Consider the following 19,620-nt stretch of genomic DNA (forward strand, 5'->3'; position numbering starts at 1 on the left):
GACGGTAAGCACTTTTGGTAACATGACAAATTTTGTCGCAGTTATTGCATGTGTATTTTCCAGGTGATGTTTCTGTTAAGGCTTGTTGGCATGTGGGATTCAGACACATTTTGTAGGTAGCTTTCGTTCCTGAAATTGCTAATATATCTACAGGTATGCTACCTTTGGTTTTGCCCATTGTCATCATTTCTGTAATGGACATGTGGTTGTAGACTGCTTCGTCTTTGGTGGTCATCAACGGTGTGATTTTGTCATGCGGTATGTTCCTCATTTTGGTGGACAGTTCTTTAGATCTGTCATCTTTGTCGTCTATCATTAATGTTGTGTCTGTTGTAACGCTGAGCTGTGGGGCACCGTTGTAGATTGTCAGTTTTGCATGATTAAGGTGAAGTATTGTTCTGTCTACTTCATATGTGTCGGTTTTGTCTTCGGCGTCCCAAAATGTAACAGAAACAGATGTTTCTGTTTCATCAGCAATGTCCACCATTTCTCACATGAATGCGAGGGGCTGGGCGTTGCTGTCAAAGTGTGAATGGGGCGTGACATTAGGTGCTTTCACGTGTAAATTAGTTAATCAACAACTAAACAGTGGCACGCGTGGGGAGAGGAGTTTTTCACACCTTCTGTTAATTGTTGTCTGAATGCTAAATGATAGTCAAGTCACAGCGCAAAGCGTTGGTTATAATAACTTATATCGTTTGCAACGCATATTTTGCGAGCATATCTAAAAAAATGTTTAGCTTAATCAACGAAGAAAAGTGACGGGGGGAAAAAGCCACCTTCTAGCTCGCTTACAATGTTACCGTTCAATGATGGTGAATTACCATGCTTTGAAAGAAAGACTTCAAGTGTAAACGTGGGGCGTCTTGTAGTAGCGGAAGTGTGTATTTAAATACAGTATAGACGTCACATATAAACGTTGGGAAAAATCACAACACTTACCTTTTACATATTCTGTCAATTCAAATGTCTTCAAATCGTGTGTAAGGCAATTCACATTAATTTCACATGTAAAAAATGTGAATTTAATGTGATTCGCATATCACATTTTTTCACATTTCGCTTTTTTTGAACATCACATAAATTTCACATTTCTCCGCTTGCTAGCTGTTTTCACATCTTTTAACATTTTGCAGCAGACCGCGTTTCACATAACTTTCCCATGAAGTCACATTTTATAAAATGTGATTTGATATAACATTATTTCACATTTTCACCGAGAGCACGTTTCACATAAAATCACATAAATATAGGCAGCGGAAAAATGCACTGGTAGTCACATAACTTCACATAATGCGTTAACAGCAAACTTCACATTTAGATAACATATTTTCACATTTGAAGATGTGATTTTTCTAGACTTTTCAGGGTGAATGTGAAATAATGTGACTCAAAATAATAACATTTTTTCACATTTTAGTGTCGCTCTTCAGAAATGTGACCTGAATGTTATTTTATGCTATAATCTGTCAACTTATGTGAAAAAATGTGATGCTGTTGGACCTCAAAATTTTTAACATTATATCACATTTTATCACATTTTCTTCAAATTTTGCCAAAAATTCACATAATTTTCACATTTATGCACCTAGTAGTGTATATAGAGTACGTGTGTACCCCTAGACCCTATTGGCGAAACATGCTGTATTTGCTCAGGGGCAAATGACCGCCTTTCTAGTGGTACAGTGTTTTAGTGTTCTAGGAATTGTACAGGAATGTGTCCACAGGAATTTCAGTCCACAGGAATGTTTGGAATGTTAGTCCCCAAGAAACTGTCCACACTCTGGAGGGAGTTCCTCAGGAACTGCAATGGTAGAAAGTTGGTCATGCAGGCCCTCTGGGTGGCAGATGTATATGATTGATAATCATAATGTGATAATGCTGACAAGTGATAACTTTCTAGCAATTGTATAAAATTGTATAAAACAGTTTATCGATAACCTCTGTACTCTACAAGAGACTATGTAGTATGAATGAGACTATATACTTATACAGGCTTGAGTTGAACTTCTACAAGCTTACAGTAGCAAGTAGTTTCTTATGTAGTAGATTTACAATGCATAGATTGCAACAGGTCAGTATATATGTATGGTACAATGTAGTTAAATGTTGTCCTTTTGCTACAGGGGTACTTTGCAGATATATATGTCGGATAGTAGTCTCTTTTCCTCTTTATATTCCGCATTCCAATGTTACTCAAGCCACTTTAAAGAGAAAGCAACTAAAATCTCTTGGGCCAAACTCTTACCATTTATACAATGCGAGTTGATTTATTAGAGCAATTTCATACTTAGGCCACAGCAAGTAAATTTTATGGATGACAGACTCCAAAACTAATGAGATAGGGCTGGAAAAAAACAAGGCGGGAAAAAAATTCCTATATTTTCAAATTTTGAGATCATAAATCTTGTTAAAGAAGAATTGAGGCGACAAAATATGATATCATGACCAACAGGTCTTTTATTCTTCATATATAATATAAAACCTCCTTGATTCAACAGTAAACATGTCCGTTGTAGATGTGTATACATCTCAATAGACTAACTACAACAAATGCAAAATATGAAGCAACTACATTTGTACACTGGGTATTGATATGCGATGAAACACCTTGTGTAGCGATGAAACACCAGCTCAATTAACTAGAACCAAGGACAATATATAATGTCCTTGCTAGAACAAATGCAGAAAACAGCTTGTTATACCATCATGGGCAGGAACTACACTGGGTATTCATATGCAATGAAACACCTTAGACTGTCAACATTAAACTGTCATTGAAGATGTGTATACAGCTCAGTTAACTAGAACAAATGCAGAAATCAGCTTGTTATTCCATCATGGGCAGGAACTGCACTGCGTAATTATATGCATATGCATTGAAACACCTTAGACTGTCAACGTTTACGACATATTTGCCAATTTTTGGCATGTTGACCACCGTCGGAGGGCAATGAACTTTCTTGTGTGTTTTTTTCGAAATCAGGCGAAAATTAATGAGCGCGCTGATGTCATCCATAAAAATTACTTGCTGTGGCCTTAAGTAAATTCCCATTTTAGATACCTGAATAGCAAAGAGAAATTTATATTTCTTACAGCCTTCGATAAACCAACTCTAACTAATGATTCAGCCTCTTACTGTCCTACATTTATACAATTACCAAGAAACGAGAGGAAGTCGAAAATACTAGAATACTAGAGTATGCTGAATGTTTATATACTCATCAATATGTATATAGTTGTTAACATGTGACCTGTGCTTAGCCCAGTGGGGCAAACATGTACAATAAAGGTCTTCATTCAATATTAAGCAAGAGCATAGAACTACAGTGGGAGCAGAGGCACGTCGTCTCCATTTCCATACCACTGGTCATCTATTTCAACAATCTCATCTTCTTGTTCCGGATTGTTCCTATCCGGATCCGGATCTCCTGCCGGCAGCTCCGGAATGCCCAGAGGTTGTAACTGCCGTTGAGGCTCTGGGTCCCGAGGTAAAGGATCACCAAGAGCTGCTCGCAGTCTCCTCCAGAACAGCCTCCGGTCTTGCGGGTCATCATCAGGCCACGTCAAGTACGTGTCTCTTTGCATTACAGCGTTCAGGTGCCGGAACTGCTTGAGCAGTCTGTCGGGAATCCTTTCAAGAAACACCAGGATGAGACGCCTCCCTCCCCCCTCCTCAAACATATGGTACTGTGCCATCTGGAACTCGTACTCGCACCATTTGCTCCTCAGGAAGTTCCTGGTGATGAGGCAGACGGTTCTCCGGCTGTTTTCCACGGCATCCGCGATGTTTTCCACGATGGGAGCACCGACTGCAAAGTCCCTGTCGTGTATGACCAGGCTGTAGTCAGGTTCCAGATTCTCTATTGCTTCATGTACAACCCACATGACGTCCCGGTTGTTGTAGGCAATGAAGGCATCGTGTGTGTATCTTGCCGGTTCCTGGTTCTCTACTTCGCCAATTCTTGGTCGCCTCCAATTGGCCCATACCCAGAGGTAGTAGCGCACACGGCCGATGTTGTAGTTGAGCAGGAAAATTGTCATCATGGCGACGAAGATACCCGAAGAGGCGAGAACACAAGCCAGGAGTCGGTTTGGCCGGAATCCATGACTACAGTCCATGTTAAAGAATGTGCTTTCTGTTGGCTCCTTTTTGGCGTTACTTTGTCCTTTCTCTGTCAACCCCTCTATCAAACTTAACCCACGAAGTTTGGATGGCCGTGAACATGTGTAACCTTTATAAGGGAAAGGGTTGTGCCAGTTTATCACTCTGTCGTATTTTTCCTGGGCAAAGTCAACAAACCACTTCAAGCTACAATCGCACAGAACTGGATTGTCCGAAACGTCGAGAGTCTCTACCCGTTTGAAGAGTGGATCCAGTGCAGTTTGGCCTAACACAGCTAACCGGTTGCTGGTTAGAATTATTTCCCTCAACCGATACAGATAGTGAAATGCGTCCCCAATCACCGCTATCCTGTTCGCTGCCAGATTTAGATGCGTGAGGTTGTCCAAATCGTCCAATGTCAAAACTGTTACATTTTGTATTTGGTTGTTGCTGAGATCCAGGAATTCCAGCCGCGATAGTCCACGGAAGGCAGATGGTCTAACTGCACTGATTTCGTTTTGACTGAGATCCAGAAATATCAGTTGGACCAACCGTTTGAAGTCTCCTGTCCCAATAACATTTATATGATTATGAGAAAGAGTCAATGTTTTCAGCTTTTTCAGTCCTCTTATAAATGTCCCATCAATACTTGTAAAAGCATTGTTGTCCAGCCGGAGCGTTTCTAAACTTGGCGATGTCAATGCATAGTACGCAATAGATTTGATGTTATTGTGAGAAAGGTCGAGATACCGTAAACGTTTGATGGAGAAGACATAACCACTGAGAACTTCTATACTGTTGTGCTGCAAATCAAGCACGGTGATGTTGCCAGGTAAGCATCCGCCGGCAACTCGCTCCAACCTATTATAACTCAAGTTCAGATGGTGAACACGTTTTACACCTTTAAAGTTAAACGATATTTGACCGGTAGAGAAGCGTCCCGGTTGACATAGAACTAGCTGAGTTGGACTTGAATCATCGTCGTTGTTTAACTTATTGTGACTCAGATCTAGATATTCCAAGGTTTCTGGAAGCTGAGCTAGAGAGATTTCCAAGTTGTTATGGCTGAGATCGAGGTTATGGAGAGATGACAGTCCTTCAAACGCGTCTTGTGTTAAGGTATGGATGAAGTCGTGACTTAGATTGAGATGAGTGAGTGATGATAAACCATTGAACGTGCTGTTCTGTAAAGATCTTAAGGCGCCCCACGATATCAGATGCAGCCTCTGCAAATGTGAGAAGCTTCTAAAGGAGTTGGCTTGGATGGATTTAGCGTCAGGTATAACAATAGACAGGGCTTTTAAGTCTTCCATACCTTTCAGTGCAGCTAGAGTGTCGTGTGTTATCGTCCCGACCCCGTCCACTCTAAATGTCAATTCCTTTAGCTGAGTGTATTGAAGTTCAGGAAGCACGTCCACGATGGAGGAAAATGGGATCCAGACGGGAAATTCCAATGTCTGTAGATGGGTGAGTGACTTCAGCAGGCCATGCTCTATAACCAGGTTACCAAATAACGTGTGGATGTGTAAGCATTTTAGAGTCGATACCAGTGGCAGGAACATTTGCACATTCAAATCAACTTCATGATACCCATACGAACGTATGTGTATGGTCTCCAACCTTGACATGTTCCTGAATACGGGTCCGAAGTAGAGATCACTCGGCCTGAAACCAACGACATGCAATGTTTTAAGTCTGTACAGTGGTGCCCACAGTAGGCGTCTTTGTAAGAATCCCCTTCCGCTGTGGATCCTTTCCATTGTTGTATTTCTGCTCTCCAATGCTGGGCCTATTTCTGCGATAGCTAGGTTTTCCAATGAAGTCAAAGAATCGAAAATGTGGTCAGGCAAGTTATTGATATTTCTCACGCTGATATACAGATATTTCAGCTTGGATAAACCTTTGAACACTGCATCACTGACGACACCGATTAAAGTCACACCATCCAGATATTTCAGGTTTCGAAGATGTTGGAAAGGTCCATTTTGAATGGTAAATTTGTCCAATGTCGCAGTCATATGTAACTGTTCCAAGTTCTCCAATCCAGTGAAAGCACCAACCTCAGTATCGGTGTTCTGGAGATCATCTGAGGTTAGGTCTAGGTACCGTAGGTTTCTTAACTCATTGAACGAGCCGTTGTAGAGTTTCGCGATGTTGTTTCCGCGTAAATCCAAGTGTCGTAGAGTCTTTAACCCTGGAAAGGAATCCTTGTACAGTTCAGTGATGTTGTTCCAACTCAGATCTAAGGTGATGACCGTGTCGGGGATGTCCGGGGGTGCTTGGGTTAGAGTGACACGGCTTGGATTTTCCCTCCCCAACACCAATAATTCCTCCCCTCTACACACCACAGTTGTTGAGTTCCAGATCTGACACACGGGTGGGAGGAGTTGACCTCTAACTCGCCCATGTCGAGTTATCAACACTGAAATCACAGCTATAAAGCAGACAGCGACAATAGCAACTTTAGACTTTTTAGACTCCATGCTCAGTCGATCAACTGGTGTTTCTCTTTGGTTCTTTCCGTAATGGCGCTGTGAGAATAAAACACATATATAATGAACTTCCGTCAGAGAAGCATCGCAAAGCACCAACACAAATCGCTTACGTTACGCTTGGACACATATGAAGGAATGGCGGTTTTTTTGCTCACCTTAGAACTAGTAAGAATATAGCATTTTTCGCCCTTAGTTTCTAAAACCTACAGATTCTATATCAATATACATGCTGTAGTCACAAGGTTTGCCACCAGCAATACTGATTTTCAACTTACTCTCGTGGAAACATAGTAGGTTCGCCGTGCGTCACATTGAGCCAGTCTTGCCACCGAAAACAAGCGCTTCAAGTTCTTGAACGCATTCACCCGAGTCCTCGAAGCTTCCAACGTAAACATGGCCAACGTCATCATGGTGTTAGGTGTCTGTTTGTACGTGATACCATACACACGAGAGTGCTACAGGCGCTATGAGTGTGCTTTGTTGAAATTGCTTACAAGGGGGTCCTATTTCAGAGACAACAATCAGACGTTTAATTAAGAGGGCTAAGGGTACTATTCTCCAAGCAGAGGTTTCTCTGGACTCAGTCTGGAGGGAGAGAACCATTAAAAATCGCGGCTACTCTCGACCTAAACCTCTGCTTGGAGAATACAGGGGTGCCCCGGGCTTCCCGTTGAATATATTACACTGTCATGACATTTCCGTGAGGGCAGGTTTGCTTTCACTGGCTTTGCATGTATAAATGTCAATAGAATAACACAGAAAAAAAATGAATGTACTTCTATGCTTACTGGTTTTCAGGGAGACCTTTGTTTGAAAAAAAAAAGGCAATTTCGTTTAGTAACAATCTATAAAGCATTTTTTCATGAACGTTTTATTGCACTAGCTCCATTAAAATGGTTTAGATATTTAGGAAGATCGCTGTAAAAAAATGAGCGATTGGCACGACTGGCATGGTCGTCATTACCTGCGTGAAGGAGGTTCACTTCCTACGGGGGTATTGCTGTTGATTGTGTCTGTGTGTTCGCAGCTATAACTGGGCGCTACCATAGTCCCCGACCCTCAGGCATGAGGATGGGACTAGTTAAAGGTAAGGTTCGCAGCTATATATAACTCAAGATCCCTTTGATGCATTTGTATGAACTTTGGCATGTCGTCTTCTAGTATGGGCGAGGTGCTACATGTTGATTTTGGGCACCGTAGCAACATTTCTAGGTAATGTAATATTACAGAACAACGTTAACACCCCCATCTTGAAGATGTGGTACAGCCCACAACTGGCGCCAGTAAGCTGGGGCCAATAACTACATGTAGTACCTACTCTCCAAGCAGAGGTTAGGATCCGGCTTGCTACACTTCCTTGGTTTAACACTGTCTAGTGTTACAATAAACAACTACCTGGACAAAAATGGAAACTGGTTTTAAGGGAATTGTTTTTCCTTGCAAAGAGAATATCAAACACCTTAGCTCACACCGCAAACTCCATCATCACTTTACAGAGGCTTGTGTCCTAAGGACTCTTGTTTGGACTAATGAAAAAACAGAAGTTCTGCTGCAGTACCAAGGTCACATACCAGGAGGCCCAAAATCAACCTTGACCTTAGTCTTGCCAACACCTACCCACATACCAAATATCATCAAAATCCATTCAGAGGTTCTTGAGTTATGCTGACTACAATAATCCGGAAACACAAACAGACAAACACACGCACACGCATACAGACACACAGACACACCCAAAAGTATATCTCCGTTTTAATATAGATAATAACCCCTAGCAGGGGAACTACAGTTGGCATATGAGGCCGTGTAAGTTTCTTTTTATTACCCGTACGTGAAAATTCCTAAACCCACCGTATTAGGCTATGGTATTATTACGAAAACCCCAAGCTAATGGCATCTATCTTATGCTGACATGTTCCATTCGAATAGATTTGAATTATCTCTTGTGCGGTTGCGGTGAGGTAACAAGATACAACCGTTTCATACAAATGTTAACTGAGCCCGACATATAAGTCGTTGATATCAGTGGGATATAGTTTTGAAAGTAAAAGAGACACAATTAAAATAAATCCATCGTCATCTCTTAAGAGAACTCAAGGCTTTATTAATTCCCGGACAAAACACCTTTTTTTTTCAAAACTGGACACCAAAACCAAGTTCATGCCTTGTTAAATCTACATTAACACCACAAAAGGTTACACAATTATAGATTGATAAAATAATTGGCAAAACAAAAGTTAGTACGTCATAAAAAGGGTCTGGCTAAAATAGTAACGTCATATCTGAACAGAGGGCTTTATCAATAACTTTCTCCCGGGCTAAACACCAACTTTTCCGACTGGACACCAAAACCAAGTTCATGCCTGATTAAATCTACATTAATACCACAACAGGTTATACAATTATAGATTAACCAATTCATTGGAAAAACAAAGTCAGTACGTCATAAAAATGGTCTGGCTAAAATAGTAACGTCATATATGAACATAAGGCTTTATCAATAGCTTTCTCCCGGGCTAAACACCAACTTTTCCGACTGGATATCAAAACCAAGTTCATGCCCTGTAAAATCTACATTAACACCACAAAAGGTTACACAATTATAGCTTAATAAAATAATTGGCAAAACAAAAGTTAGTACGTCATAATAAGGGTCTGGCTAAAATAGTAACGTCATTTCTGAACAGAGGGCTTTATCAATAACTTTCTCCCGAGCTGAACACCAACTTTTCCGACTGGACGCCAAAACCAAGTTCAAACCACCTGTACCACCGCATACCACTTATACCACGGGGCTCATGATCAGAAGAGCGCTCCCTTTTCTTTCAGTCGTCTCAGTATTAAAACCACTTGTACCACCGTATACCACTGGTGCCACGGGCCTCGTAAGAGCGCTGCCTTTTCCTTCGCTCGTCTCAATATAAAAGCCACCTGTACCACGGTTGAGGCACGTTGCAACCCCACGGGCCTCAAGAGAGCGCTGCCTTTTCCATCGCTCGTCTATAATCGGCACGCAGGTCGGCGTGTGTCTGCTGGGTACATTCACCCGCGATTTCGTGATGTCGACCCACGCATGTCGGGCAACATTTACGTGCGAGCAAGGGACATTCGTAGCGCCGGTAATCGGCACGCAGGTCGGCATGTCGCCGTGTGTCTGGGTGCATTCGCCCGCGATTTCGTGATGTCGACCCACACAAGTCGGGCAACATTTACGTGCGAGCAAGGGACATTCGTAGCGCCGGTAATCGGCACGCAGGTCGGCATGTCGCCGTGTATCTGGGTGCATTCTCCGGCGATTTCGTGATGTCTTACATGGAAGCTCCGCCGTTTTCCACCCGTCGACTCAAGGGCCGAAGAGGAGGGTAATTCTGCACACCGAGCTTTCATTATTACAAAGTGACATGCAGCATAGAAACTTTTACACGTCACAAGCCTCCCTGCATATCTGTAAACAAACTACTGTTTGCCGCTGTACCATGGTACCATGCCTGCGAGTTTCTGTTTGTAAATATGATAGCAAGTTATGTTAGCGTTAGTAACGGGCGCATTGCAGGTACTGTTAGTAAAACAAGTGACAACCATACTATTGTGTAACGAAGTTCATGGTTCAATTTTATCTAAAACTCCTGTTGAACTCTTTTGAACAAATTTTGCTAAAAATATCAATATTTTTTTTTTTGCTGGTTGCGAAAAATCTCTATTTTTTTTCAAGATTGTTTCATATCAATTTGAAGAAACAAATCTAGGACTTGTAAATGTTATTTTCAAAGTCCTTGTTGGAGACTCAATTCGTTTTAGAATGATCGCGAGGTTTTTGTATAAAGGTACAAATTGTAAACAAAAATCGTCCCGACCCCTGAGAGGCCAGGCATTTCATGTTCCACTCAACGCAGAGAAATCAAAACCAAAAGCACTTGCGCAAAAAAATGGTGTCCTTTTAAGCATTATTTAAAGGGTCTTTTTGTCTGGACGCTATTTTTACCCAGTGACAAGTTGCAACCCGTCGGCCCTAGCTACAGCAGCGTTTAGATGTTGCAGTTTTCCCCCAGTATGATAAACCTCAGACGTTATTCTAACTTAATGTGTTGAACATATGGCGGGCATCCACATAACGCTTATGTCTCATCCACGTGCTGAACACGTCAGATTGCCGTTTTGAAACCAGTGTGGCGGGAAGCGTGGGTCTGCATTTGGTTGGTATTTCATTTGTCACGTCATTCTTTCATCTCATATTCAATTTGATCATTGACCTGCTATCACAATGATAACCTTTATTCCCTATTCATGCCCTATCGGGCTTAGTACAGACATTCAGATACAAAACATGTGGTATATACCGGTAAAATACGAGAACGAGATAAAGAACGAGAATTTCATACTTGGCACTTGAAAGTTAGTGAAAGTGAACATAGTTGAATATATATATCATACAAATGATGATCTAATTTACATAATCCTTACATCGCCGGTGTGTGACAAAACGCCATGTGATGGGTCTTCAATCAATCAATCAATCAATCACATGGTTTTTATTGACAAACAAAACTCTGGCAGCCAAAGGCTGAATTGCGGCTTGTTTCACAAATACACCACCACAAATTAAAACATGTCCAGGTCCCAAGCACTCGTTAAGTTAAAACAATAGAAAACGTTCTTTGTCACGTACTTCCACATACGAATATACACTTTTAAAATATACATCATTATCATGCAATCTATCATCAACAACATTATCAATACATTTTACTTTTTGTGGTCGCCATTTTCCTTTCTACTGTTAACTAGGGTTGTCATATATGGTATGCTGCTTCTCTTATAGCGTTCAGTTCTGGGTTTTACTCGGTCGAGTTGTTTGCTAGAGCGCGTGGTTCGATCAGTCACATCCCCTCGCGTCCATGGTAGCCAATGCCTGAAGTCTGGTGACCGGAGGAGTTCCGTTGCGAAGTTCAGACAAAGGTGGTCTCGTCGCTGGTCTAGAGTAGGTATGTTCAGTACCCTACACGCCTCAGCGTATGAGTCGTGTATGCTGATCGGAGTATAATCCGACACGCCCGTTTTTGGATAAACTCGATCCTGCGCCGCTAGTGAGTGAGTCCAGGATGCCAGGCGGGCGCTGCATACTCACAACTAGGGCGAACAAATGTTGTGTAGCAGGTAAGTAGGTCATCCCTAGAGAGGTCGAACTGACAGAGTTGTTTCAGCATGAAGAGCTTTCGGTTGCCTTGTTTGACAGTGTGGTCGACGTGGATATTCCAACGGAGGTCGGCCTGGATGTGCAGGCCTAGTAGTTTTACTGACACCACCTCTTCTAGCTGTTCGCCGGCGATGAACAGTGATGGCAGCAGGGGAACTGTTTTCGTAAAGAACACAAACATGACCTTACACTTTCTAGGGTGAAGTCGCATTTTCCTGGATGATGCCCATTGGTCCAGGTTGTCAAGGTCAGTTTGGATGGTTGAGGCGTCCCCGGTCGCCCTGCTCTCTGCTAGGTTGAGATCATCGACAAACTTCCATCGCCTAGCCAGGGAGTTCTCACATGCACTGTTGATAAGGGCGAGGAATATCAGTGGGCCTAAAACAGTTCCTTGTGGAAGGCCACAGGTAGTTTCCATCCAGTCTGAGAAAGTTCCCTTGTACATCACTCTCTGTTTCCTAGCAAAGAGAAATGAACATATCCATACGGCAATGGAGCCTCTTAGACCTAGCTTCAGTAAGCTTGAGACAGCTAGGGTATGGTCCACCCTGTCAAATGCCTTTGCGAAATCCGTAGTAACCAATGTTGTTATTGTTCCCCGCTTATCAGCTGTTTTAGTCAGATGGTTGACTACATCTACAAGACAGTGTGTTGTCGAACGCTTGGGAAGGCACCCAAACTGGTCTCGGTCGATGTTGGACTTGATGTCAGCATATAGTTGTTTTGAGATAAAAGTCTCGGCTACCTTTGCCAGGGTGGGTGTCAGGGATATGGGCCTTAGCTCACTGATCGACGGCGGGCGTGTTTCAGGCAGTGGTACGATGTTTGCCTGTTTCCATTGATCAGGGACGACCCCCTCTGACAGGGAGGCGTTCAGTATGGACGCTACTTGAGTAGAGATCTCGTATGCAAAGTGCTTGATGACTCTATTTGGAATACCGTCCGGTCCTGCAGCTTTCTTCACTCTAACGTGCTGTAACTTGTTGTAAACTTCCCATGGTTGGATCTCTTCCAAAGGTCTCGCTGGAAGGAATGTGGGCAGCCTGGAATTGTCTAGTGGATCCAACGAGCAAGTTTCTGTACAGTGCCTCGTTTACAGCATTAGCGATAGCCTTGTTGTCCCCTGGTGGCACTCCTTCAACGTTAAGGGTTAGTCCTGATCCTGTTGTGTTGGTCATGGCCTTGATCTGCTGGTACCACTTTGATGGGTTTTCCTTCTTCATGGCTTTTACTTTATCTTTGTAGTAGCTTTTCTTTGCCTTTTTGATTTCCTGCTGGACTTTGTTGCGAAGTGACTTGTACCTGCCATGGTCATGGGCGTTAAAGGCCTGTTGTCGCTGTTGTATAAGGCTTTTGATCTTGGAACTGATCCATGGTTTGTCGTTAGAATAAAGTTTGATAGTCTTTGTAGGAAAATACTGGTCAATCTTCGTGTGCAGTGTCTGGTAAAAGGCGTCAGTCTTGGACTGTACATTTGTTTCTGACAGAACTTCGGTCCATTGGTGACTAATCAACCATCGGCCGAAGGATCTGATGCTGGAGTCGGGCATGGGTCTAACGACTTTTGACCTTGTTTCGGCTGTTCTGACTTGAGATTTGGGCTGTAGCTAGGCTTAGGATGTTGTGGTCGCTTGAGCCCAAGGGTGGTAGCAAAGAAGGCCGGAGGTACATGGATCCAAGGTTTGTGATCACTAAGTCCAAAGTGGCGTCCAGTCTTGTAGGCACATCTACGATTTGTTTGAGCTGGTTGCCCCGACAGAGGTCTTGGACGTCGGTGCGATTGAAATCCCCGGCGATGGGTATGCCTAAACACCTCACCCGACCTCATCCGACCTCACCCGACCTCATCCGAGTCTAAAATGCAGTGTATACGGGGCAGGGACATTATTTGACGTTCTGGATACGTTAAATATGCAATTATAAATGCAAAACAAGCAGCAAACTTGAAGTATTTACCAGTTTTTATAGGTAACGGGAGGTCAAGACGGCCGGCGCAATGAATACACAGTGCGTGCGTGTATTCGAGGCTGAAAAACTCTTTGTGTACAGTTATTGTGTACAGATACTGTGTACAGTTATTGTGTACAATTTCTATGAGTGGTTTGTGATGAAAATGTAATTAGTACCCACCGTCTTATCGTCCTGTCGGACAAAAATAAATAAAAAAGGTATGAAGAACTTCCCCATGTAGACCCCAACAGTGGCATGATCCAATATGGCGGCCAGAAATCTTCTATCATGGAAACGAGCGAATAACTTATAAAAACTGGTAAATACTTAGAGTTTGCTGCTTGTTTTGCATTCATAATTGCATATTTAACGTATCCAGAACGTCAAATAATGTCCCTACCCCGTATACACTGCATTTTAGACTCGGATGAGGTCGGGTGAGGTCGGTTGAGGTGTTTAGGCATACCGCGATTGAAATCCCCGGCGATACATATTCCAGCATTAGGAGTCGCCGATCTTATGTGATCAACCACGGCACACAGGTGTTCAGCCAAGGCGCCGGTATGTGGGGATCCCGGAGGGATGTACACGGCACAAACTGATATGTGGGGCACTTCCCGGGGAAGGCGAGTGGGGCGTGTTTTAATCCACAGGGATTCCAGATCATTTGGTACGGTGGTATCAATAGCAGTAGCATATATATATTGTTGCGCACGTAGATTGCGACTCCTCCCCCAGTTCTGCATTTGCGCGGCTTGGAGAAAAGATGGAAGCCATCAATGTCCCATTGTGCATCTGGCAACTCTGCATCGAACCACGTTTCAGAGACGATAGCGATGTGAACGTTATTTGCGAATAAGATAACTTGGAATTCATCCATCTTATTACGCAGTGAACGGGCATTACATACCAGAATGTTCGGCATGGGAAATGGCTTGATGTAGTTATTGTCACTTACCGCAGCCAATGGTGGATCTTCGTTTCTGATTACATTGACGCTGGCCAAGTAATGAATCAGTAATGGTGGCGCCTTGATCTGCATGTGAACGAAGTATCAGACTTTTGAAAGGAAGAGGGGCGATGGCCCAAGACTGTGGAGATCTTACGTAGTCTGTATCTCCCTGCCTTTGTCCCCCGTGGTCTTGTAAGCATCTTGAGGACCCCGATGTTGCGCAGACTTTCCTTAGTCTGGGGATCAATCCGGGGGGGGGGGGGGGGGCGCACATCTCAGGTTCCGGAGAAAATCCATGGAATACCGACGGATGCTGAGCGATGCCATTGATCCCAGTGGTCCGCAGGCAGTCATCGTAAGTGACAGTCGATTTGTACCACGACAGTTCTCCCAGTAGTTATCTTAAGCGATCCACAGACAGTAGTATTCACAGTAACATATATACTGCACTTAGTCCGAAAATAAAGCAGTTAAAGACACAAAACGACTCTCAGGGGGCAGAGGTGTAAAAATCCGCGGCTGCCCCAAGGAGCGCCACCTATCTTACCTTCCATCGTTCAATGGTACTTGGTTCAACACTGTGTCGCACACCATGAAGACCTTATATGGCAAGACCTTCCAAATTTGTTGTTCAGCCTTTGCCTTATATGGCAATGGAGCAAGAAAAGCCAGGCAGGCTTGATTTGCATGACACATATGCGACCGCATGTAACCGCTACAACTGTTTGGAAATATATTTTTTTTCTGATGGGAAAAGCTTAACACACATTACACTTTTATAGGAGGATTTTTGGGGGCCAAGACAACATTGTGGCGAGATGAGTCAAGGCAACAAGCAAGGCAAAAATGCAATTGGATCTTGAACAAATTCGTTGCGTCCATGCTTGTATTGCCATGCTTGAATTGTGGTTTCGGACTTCAATATCCTGAAAAATGGCCATATTACATCTATGCCACACAATTGCACAAGAAGAAACTGATTGCCTAAAATGCCAATTTAAAAGAAAATTGTATTGTTTCTGGCCCCCAGTTCACACAGCATATTATGAAGAGCTATAAGTTGCATGTTGTTGCTAACTTCTAGAGTAAAGTATCATGGCACAGAAGCATGCTTTTCGATTTGGCTCCACCCTTGAAAATATTAAGTACATACTCAAGGTCCACCATACCAAGTTTCATGCTTTTACCACAATTTGAACAATTCTAGCTATATTTTGCACCAATCGCCTAGACTATAAGGGATGATTCTCATCATGCATCACACCCCATGCGTCTTCATGAAGGGGCACCACTACTTTTATAAATGATTCATTTATCTGTTCATCTGTGACAAATTTGGTTGATTTTGTATGTGGTCTCTTACAAATAACACCCGCTTCTGGGGTTGTGTATGCTGTTGGGTTTGTGGCGACGCCTCCGGGGCGAGCCTAATGGTATATATATATATATCTGTATCTATATATCTGTATCTATATATTTGTATCTATATATCTATCTATATATATATACATATATATATATATATATACATATATGTGGTGGATAGCTCTTTGTTTGGGAAATAGGTCCTGTACTGCTGTAGATTTGACCCCCCCTGCGCTTTTTTTAAAAACAAAACTGCAGGAGCTGATTTTGTCTCAAACTTTGAAAGGGAATAACACAAGAAGGGGCAGATGGATTGTCATGATTTTTGGTATGTAGGTAGTTTAAGTGATTATTTACATAATCATATGCCAATTATGCGAATCAATCTCTAATTTGCATAATCAATAAGGAAAGTTTATGAATCAGCTGGATTCCATTATGGTTCCGGGGCGGAGTTCATTTCTGACCAGGGTTGGGGTCAGGGCGTTGTAATCTGCCTGAAGTGCGTGGTCGTCACCCTGCCCCCTATTGCTTGATCGTTATAGCTGTGCATAAATATTTTGAATCTTCTGAAGAGCCAGTGAGTTGGTTCGCCATCAAAGCCTTTTTTGTATTAGTCCCTCGCAACAGTGATTCGGTTTCTTCGCCTGATGACCCAAATAGCAGCGTTTTTTATGCATTTTCACTGAATTTGCATCATTGGAGATTGCGAAAAAGTTATGTCATGACTTTTTAATTTCTTTTTATCTTTCAGAGACAGGAAGTATTGCACTTTTCCAGCATATATGCTGTTACCCCAGGAAAACTCGTTTTTGTCAAGCAGCTTCGACCAAAAAAGTGTAAAAAAATTATAATTTTCGTATCCAAAATTTACATTTTACTATGGTTTCCACCCAAAATAAAGGGGCAACAGACGATACAAAAAATCACATCGGAAAGTACAAGCAAACCGCTTTTCGCCGAAATCATCAGATTTTCCGTCCTACTTTTCTTGGCAGAGTGTCAGCCTACATATTAAATGGTAAAAGAAACTCCGGTCCGAGACCTTATGTAATTGAGAAAGATGAATATCGATAGATATGATTTATGAAAATCAATACCTAATTTGCATAATTAATGACAAAGCACTATAAATCTATAGTGTTTACCATGATATGATGAGCATTTCATTCTTGCAACATTTGGTATTAGACATAAATATTGCATATGAGGGTCTCATTTACATAAGTTATGAGGAAATGATACAATGTCCTGGAGGAAATGGTACAATGTCCTTTTTTGTGCAGACAAGACTTTCAAAGTACATTGGACAACTTGTGTTATTTGGGTAGAGAAGGTGATCAACTGATATAATTTATGCAAGTGAGGTCCTTATTTGCATGTGGGCTAAAAAACGAAAACATTAACAAAGACCACCGTCGCCATGGCAATGTCTTTTTACATTACCAATCTTGTTTAACAAGGTTTTTTTCTTAGTGCCCTCTGCAATAGATAAGAATCTGATGCACACATTCCTCCTATGTTAGGTAGGGTGCTTCTGTAGTAATCTGTACATTATGCAACTACCAATTCAAGTTCTAGAGTACTGGGAACAACAGACAAGAGGAATTCAGAGGGATGAGTGAATCAATGGGAGAAAGAAGGAATCCCCACACATACAACATACAGTGTTCGAAACTTAAGACCAAGTTTATTCCATAAAAAGTTATCCCTGCTTATAGTGCTTGGTATACTTCTTGTAAACTCGGGGTTCATCCATTTTCAATAATTCTTACACACCACATAAAGATAAAACTGCAGGATTTGCCAGTGGTTCTTATATATTTACACTAACAAAACAAAGCGCTAAATACAATATGACCATTAAGTACATGATCTTTTCCTGCATCACATTGAGCCAGTTTTACCAAAAATGTAAATCTGCATTTCTCTTTGCAGTTGTTGCTGTGAATGTACAAGGCATCTATAGGTGTATATAAATTGAATATTGTCTGCTCGAAAATTTGATGTTTGCCAGACTCTAACGTAGATAAAAATCTCTGGGTATATACCAAGTTGATATGATTTTATTGCAATGGTGGAACTTATACCCATGTCATGTTACCTGCTATGATTATGTTTAGAATAATTGCTTCAAAATTATCATAAATGTGCTGGCTAGGTAATACTGTAGATATACATACAAAGGATATGAAGCTGTGATAATAAAACTTGCTCATATTCTACAGGCAGCACCAAACGTAATAATAGCAAGTCAGCCAGAAATACCATGGAAACATCTATAATGCACAAAGACATGGTTTCATCAATACGAAAGCAATGTTAAATGTAGACTAGTACATATATATGCTTTCAGAATCCAGGGAGAGAAGTTTGTCAGTTTTGCTCATACAGATATCCCTGTATGCAAAATTGCTTTGAAGTAAAGTGGGCATACAATATCCCTGTTCAACAACCACCTTAAAGATACGGGTTGATCTAGATCTGCTGTTGACCAAGGTGCATAGTGCAACATAATCCTGTCTGTATGGCCATGCAGAAAAACTAGAACTATATAATTATGTGAACATCTATAGCTACCAGCTTGTATTTAGCAGATACAGATGTAGTTAGGTATTGTTTGTTGCATTAAATTAGAGACAGCATGGTAAAATATATAACATTACATGCATTAGTGGTGTTATTGCTTTATTTCTAGTTTTCTCTACTTCTGCATATTGCAGAGGCTGTGTGATCAGAACAACCCCATGTCCTTCTTCAGGTTGGTCTGTTTCCATAGTGGCAGCAGGTAGAACTCCTCCCTAGTCATACCCAGGACCCTCTGCAACAATAACAATAACAACAACATCAACAACATACACACATTTGTACAACAGGTACATGCATGCATTTGCCATAGGCATCTGAAATTTAAATTTGGGCCACAATAATGACTATTAAAAGTATACATAGCTCTGCTCTACTACAGTAATTGTGATTATCAATTTGATCTGTTGAGACTTACGAAACTGATTGCATCAAGATGTATGTATGTACATGTATGTATGTATGTATGTATGTACATGTATGTATGTATGTATGTATGTATGTATGTATGTATGTATGTATGTATGTATGTATGTATGTATGTATGTATGTATGTATGTATGTATGTATGTATGTATGTATGTATGTATGTATGTATGTATGTATGTATGTATGTATGTACAGGGCTCGAAATAGTGGGTGCATGTGCACCTGTGTGCACCCAAAATTGGAGCTGTGCACCTAATTTTTGACTGTGGGTGCACCAGTGCACCTAGATATTTTTGTAGGCTATAAGGTAAAGGTACACTAGTATGCAGAATATTCTTGAAATGTAAGTATCAGAAAAAGCAATATAATTATAACCTTTTGTTACAGTTGATGTATTACTCTTTTGAAATTTTGAAGTTAGCTATAGAATTATAGATTGAAGTTCTAAAGAGCATTAAACTTTGTGATAATGTTTTGCTGACATTCAACTTTAATTTATGGTGCACCCAAAAGTATTTTTGTGCACCTAATTTTTTTGGTTGGG

General features: G+C 41.6%; 2 protein-coding genes across 9 annotated transcripts in view; both read right to left on the minus strand.

Moving 5' to 3' along the window:
• Window positions 1–1,997: 1,997 nt before the first annotated feature.
• Window positions 1,998–6,965, minus strand: LOC136420880 (toll-like receptor 2). Its single transcript, XM_066407995.1, has 2 exons — window positions 6,876–6,965; window positions 1,998–6,636 (listed from the first exon to the last, which is right to left on the minus strand). The coding sequence occupies exon 2, from the start codon at window positions 6,586–6,588 to the stop codon at window positions 3,325–3,327; it is 3,264 nt and encodes a 1,087-aa protein (XP_066264092.1). The 5' UTR covers window positions 6,589–6,636; window positions 6,876–6,965; the 3' UTR covers window positions 1,998–3,324.
• Window positions 6,966–17,724: 10,759 nt separating this feature from the next.
• LOC136449264 (supervillin-like) overlaps window positions 17,725–19,620 on the minus strand; it is a 134,964-nt gene continuing 133,068 nt past the window's right edge. For all 8 annotated transcript variants that reach the window (XM_066449222.1, XM_066449220.1, XM_066449219.1 and 5 more), the window contains one exon: window positions 17,725–18,882. In XM_066449222.1, the coding sequence (XP_066305319.1) occupies window positions 18,796–18,882 (87 nt within the window). In that variant the 3' untranslated portion in view covers window positions 17,725–18,795. The remainder of the gene's footprint in view (window positions 18,883–19,620) is intronic.

Source organism: Branchiostoma lanceolatum, chromosome 15, assembly GCF_035083965.1.
Source record: "Branchiostoma lanceolatum isolate klBraLanc5 chromosome 15, klBraLanc5.hap2, whole genome shotgun sequence".
Taxonomy (NCBI): domain Eukaryota; kingdom Metazoa; phylum Chordata; class Leptocardii; order Amphioxiformes; family Branchiostomatidae; genus Branchiostoma; species Branchiostoma lanceolatum.

Bases quoted from the DNA above. Each gene is read 5' to 3' on its own strand.
- LOC136420880 (XM_066407995.1), bottom strand. From the start codon at position 6,588: ATGGAGTCTAAAAAGTCTAAAGTTGCTATTGTCGCTGTCTGCTTTATA.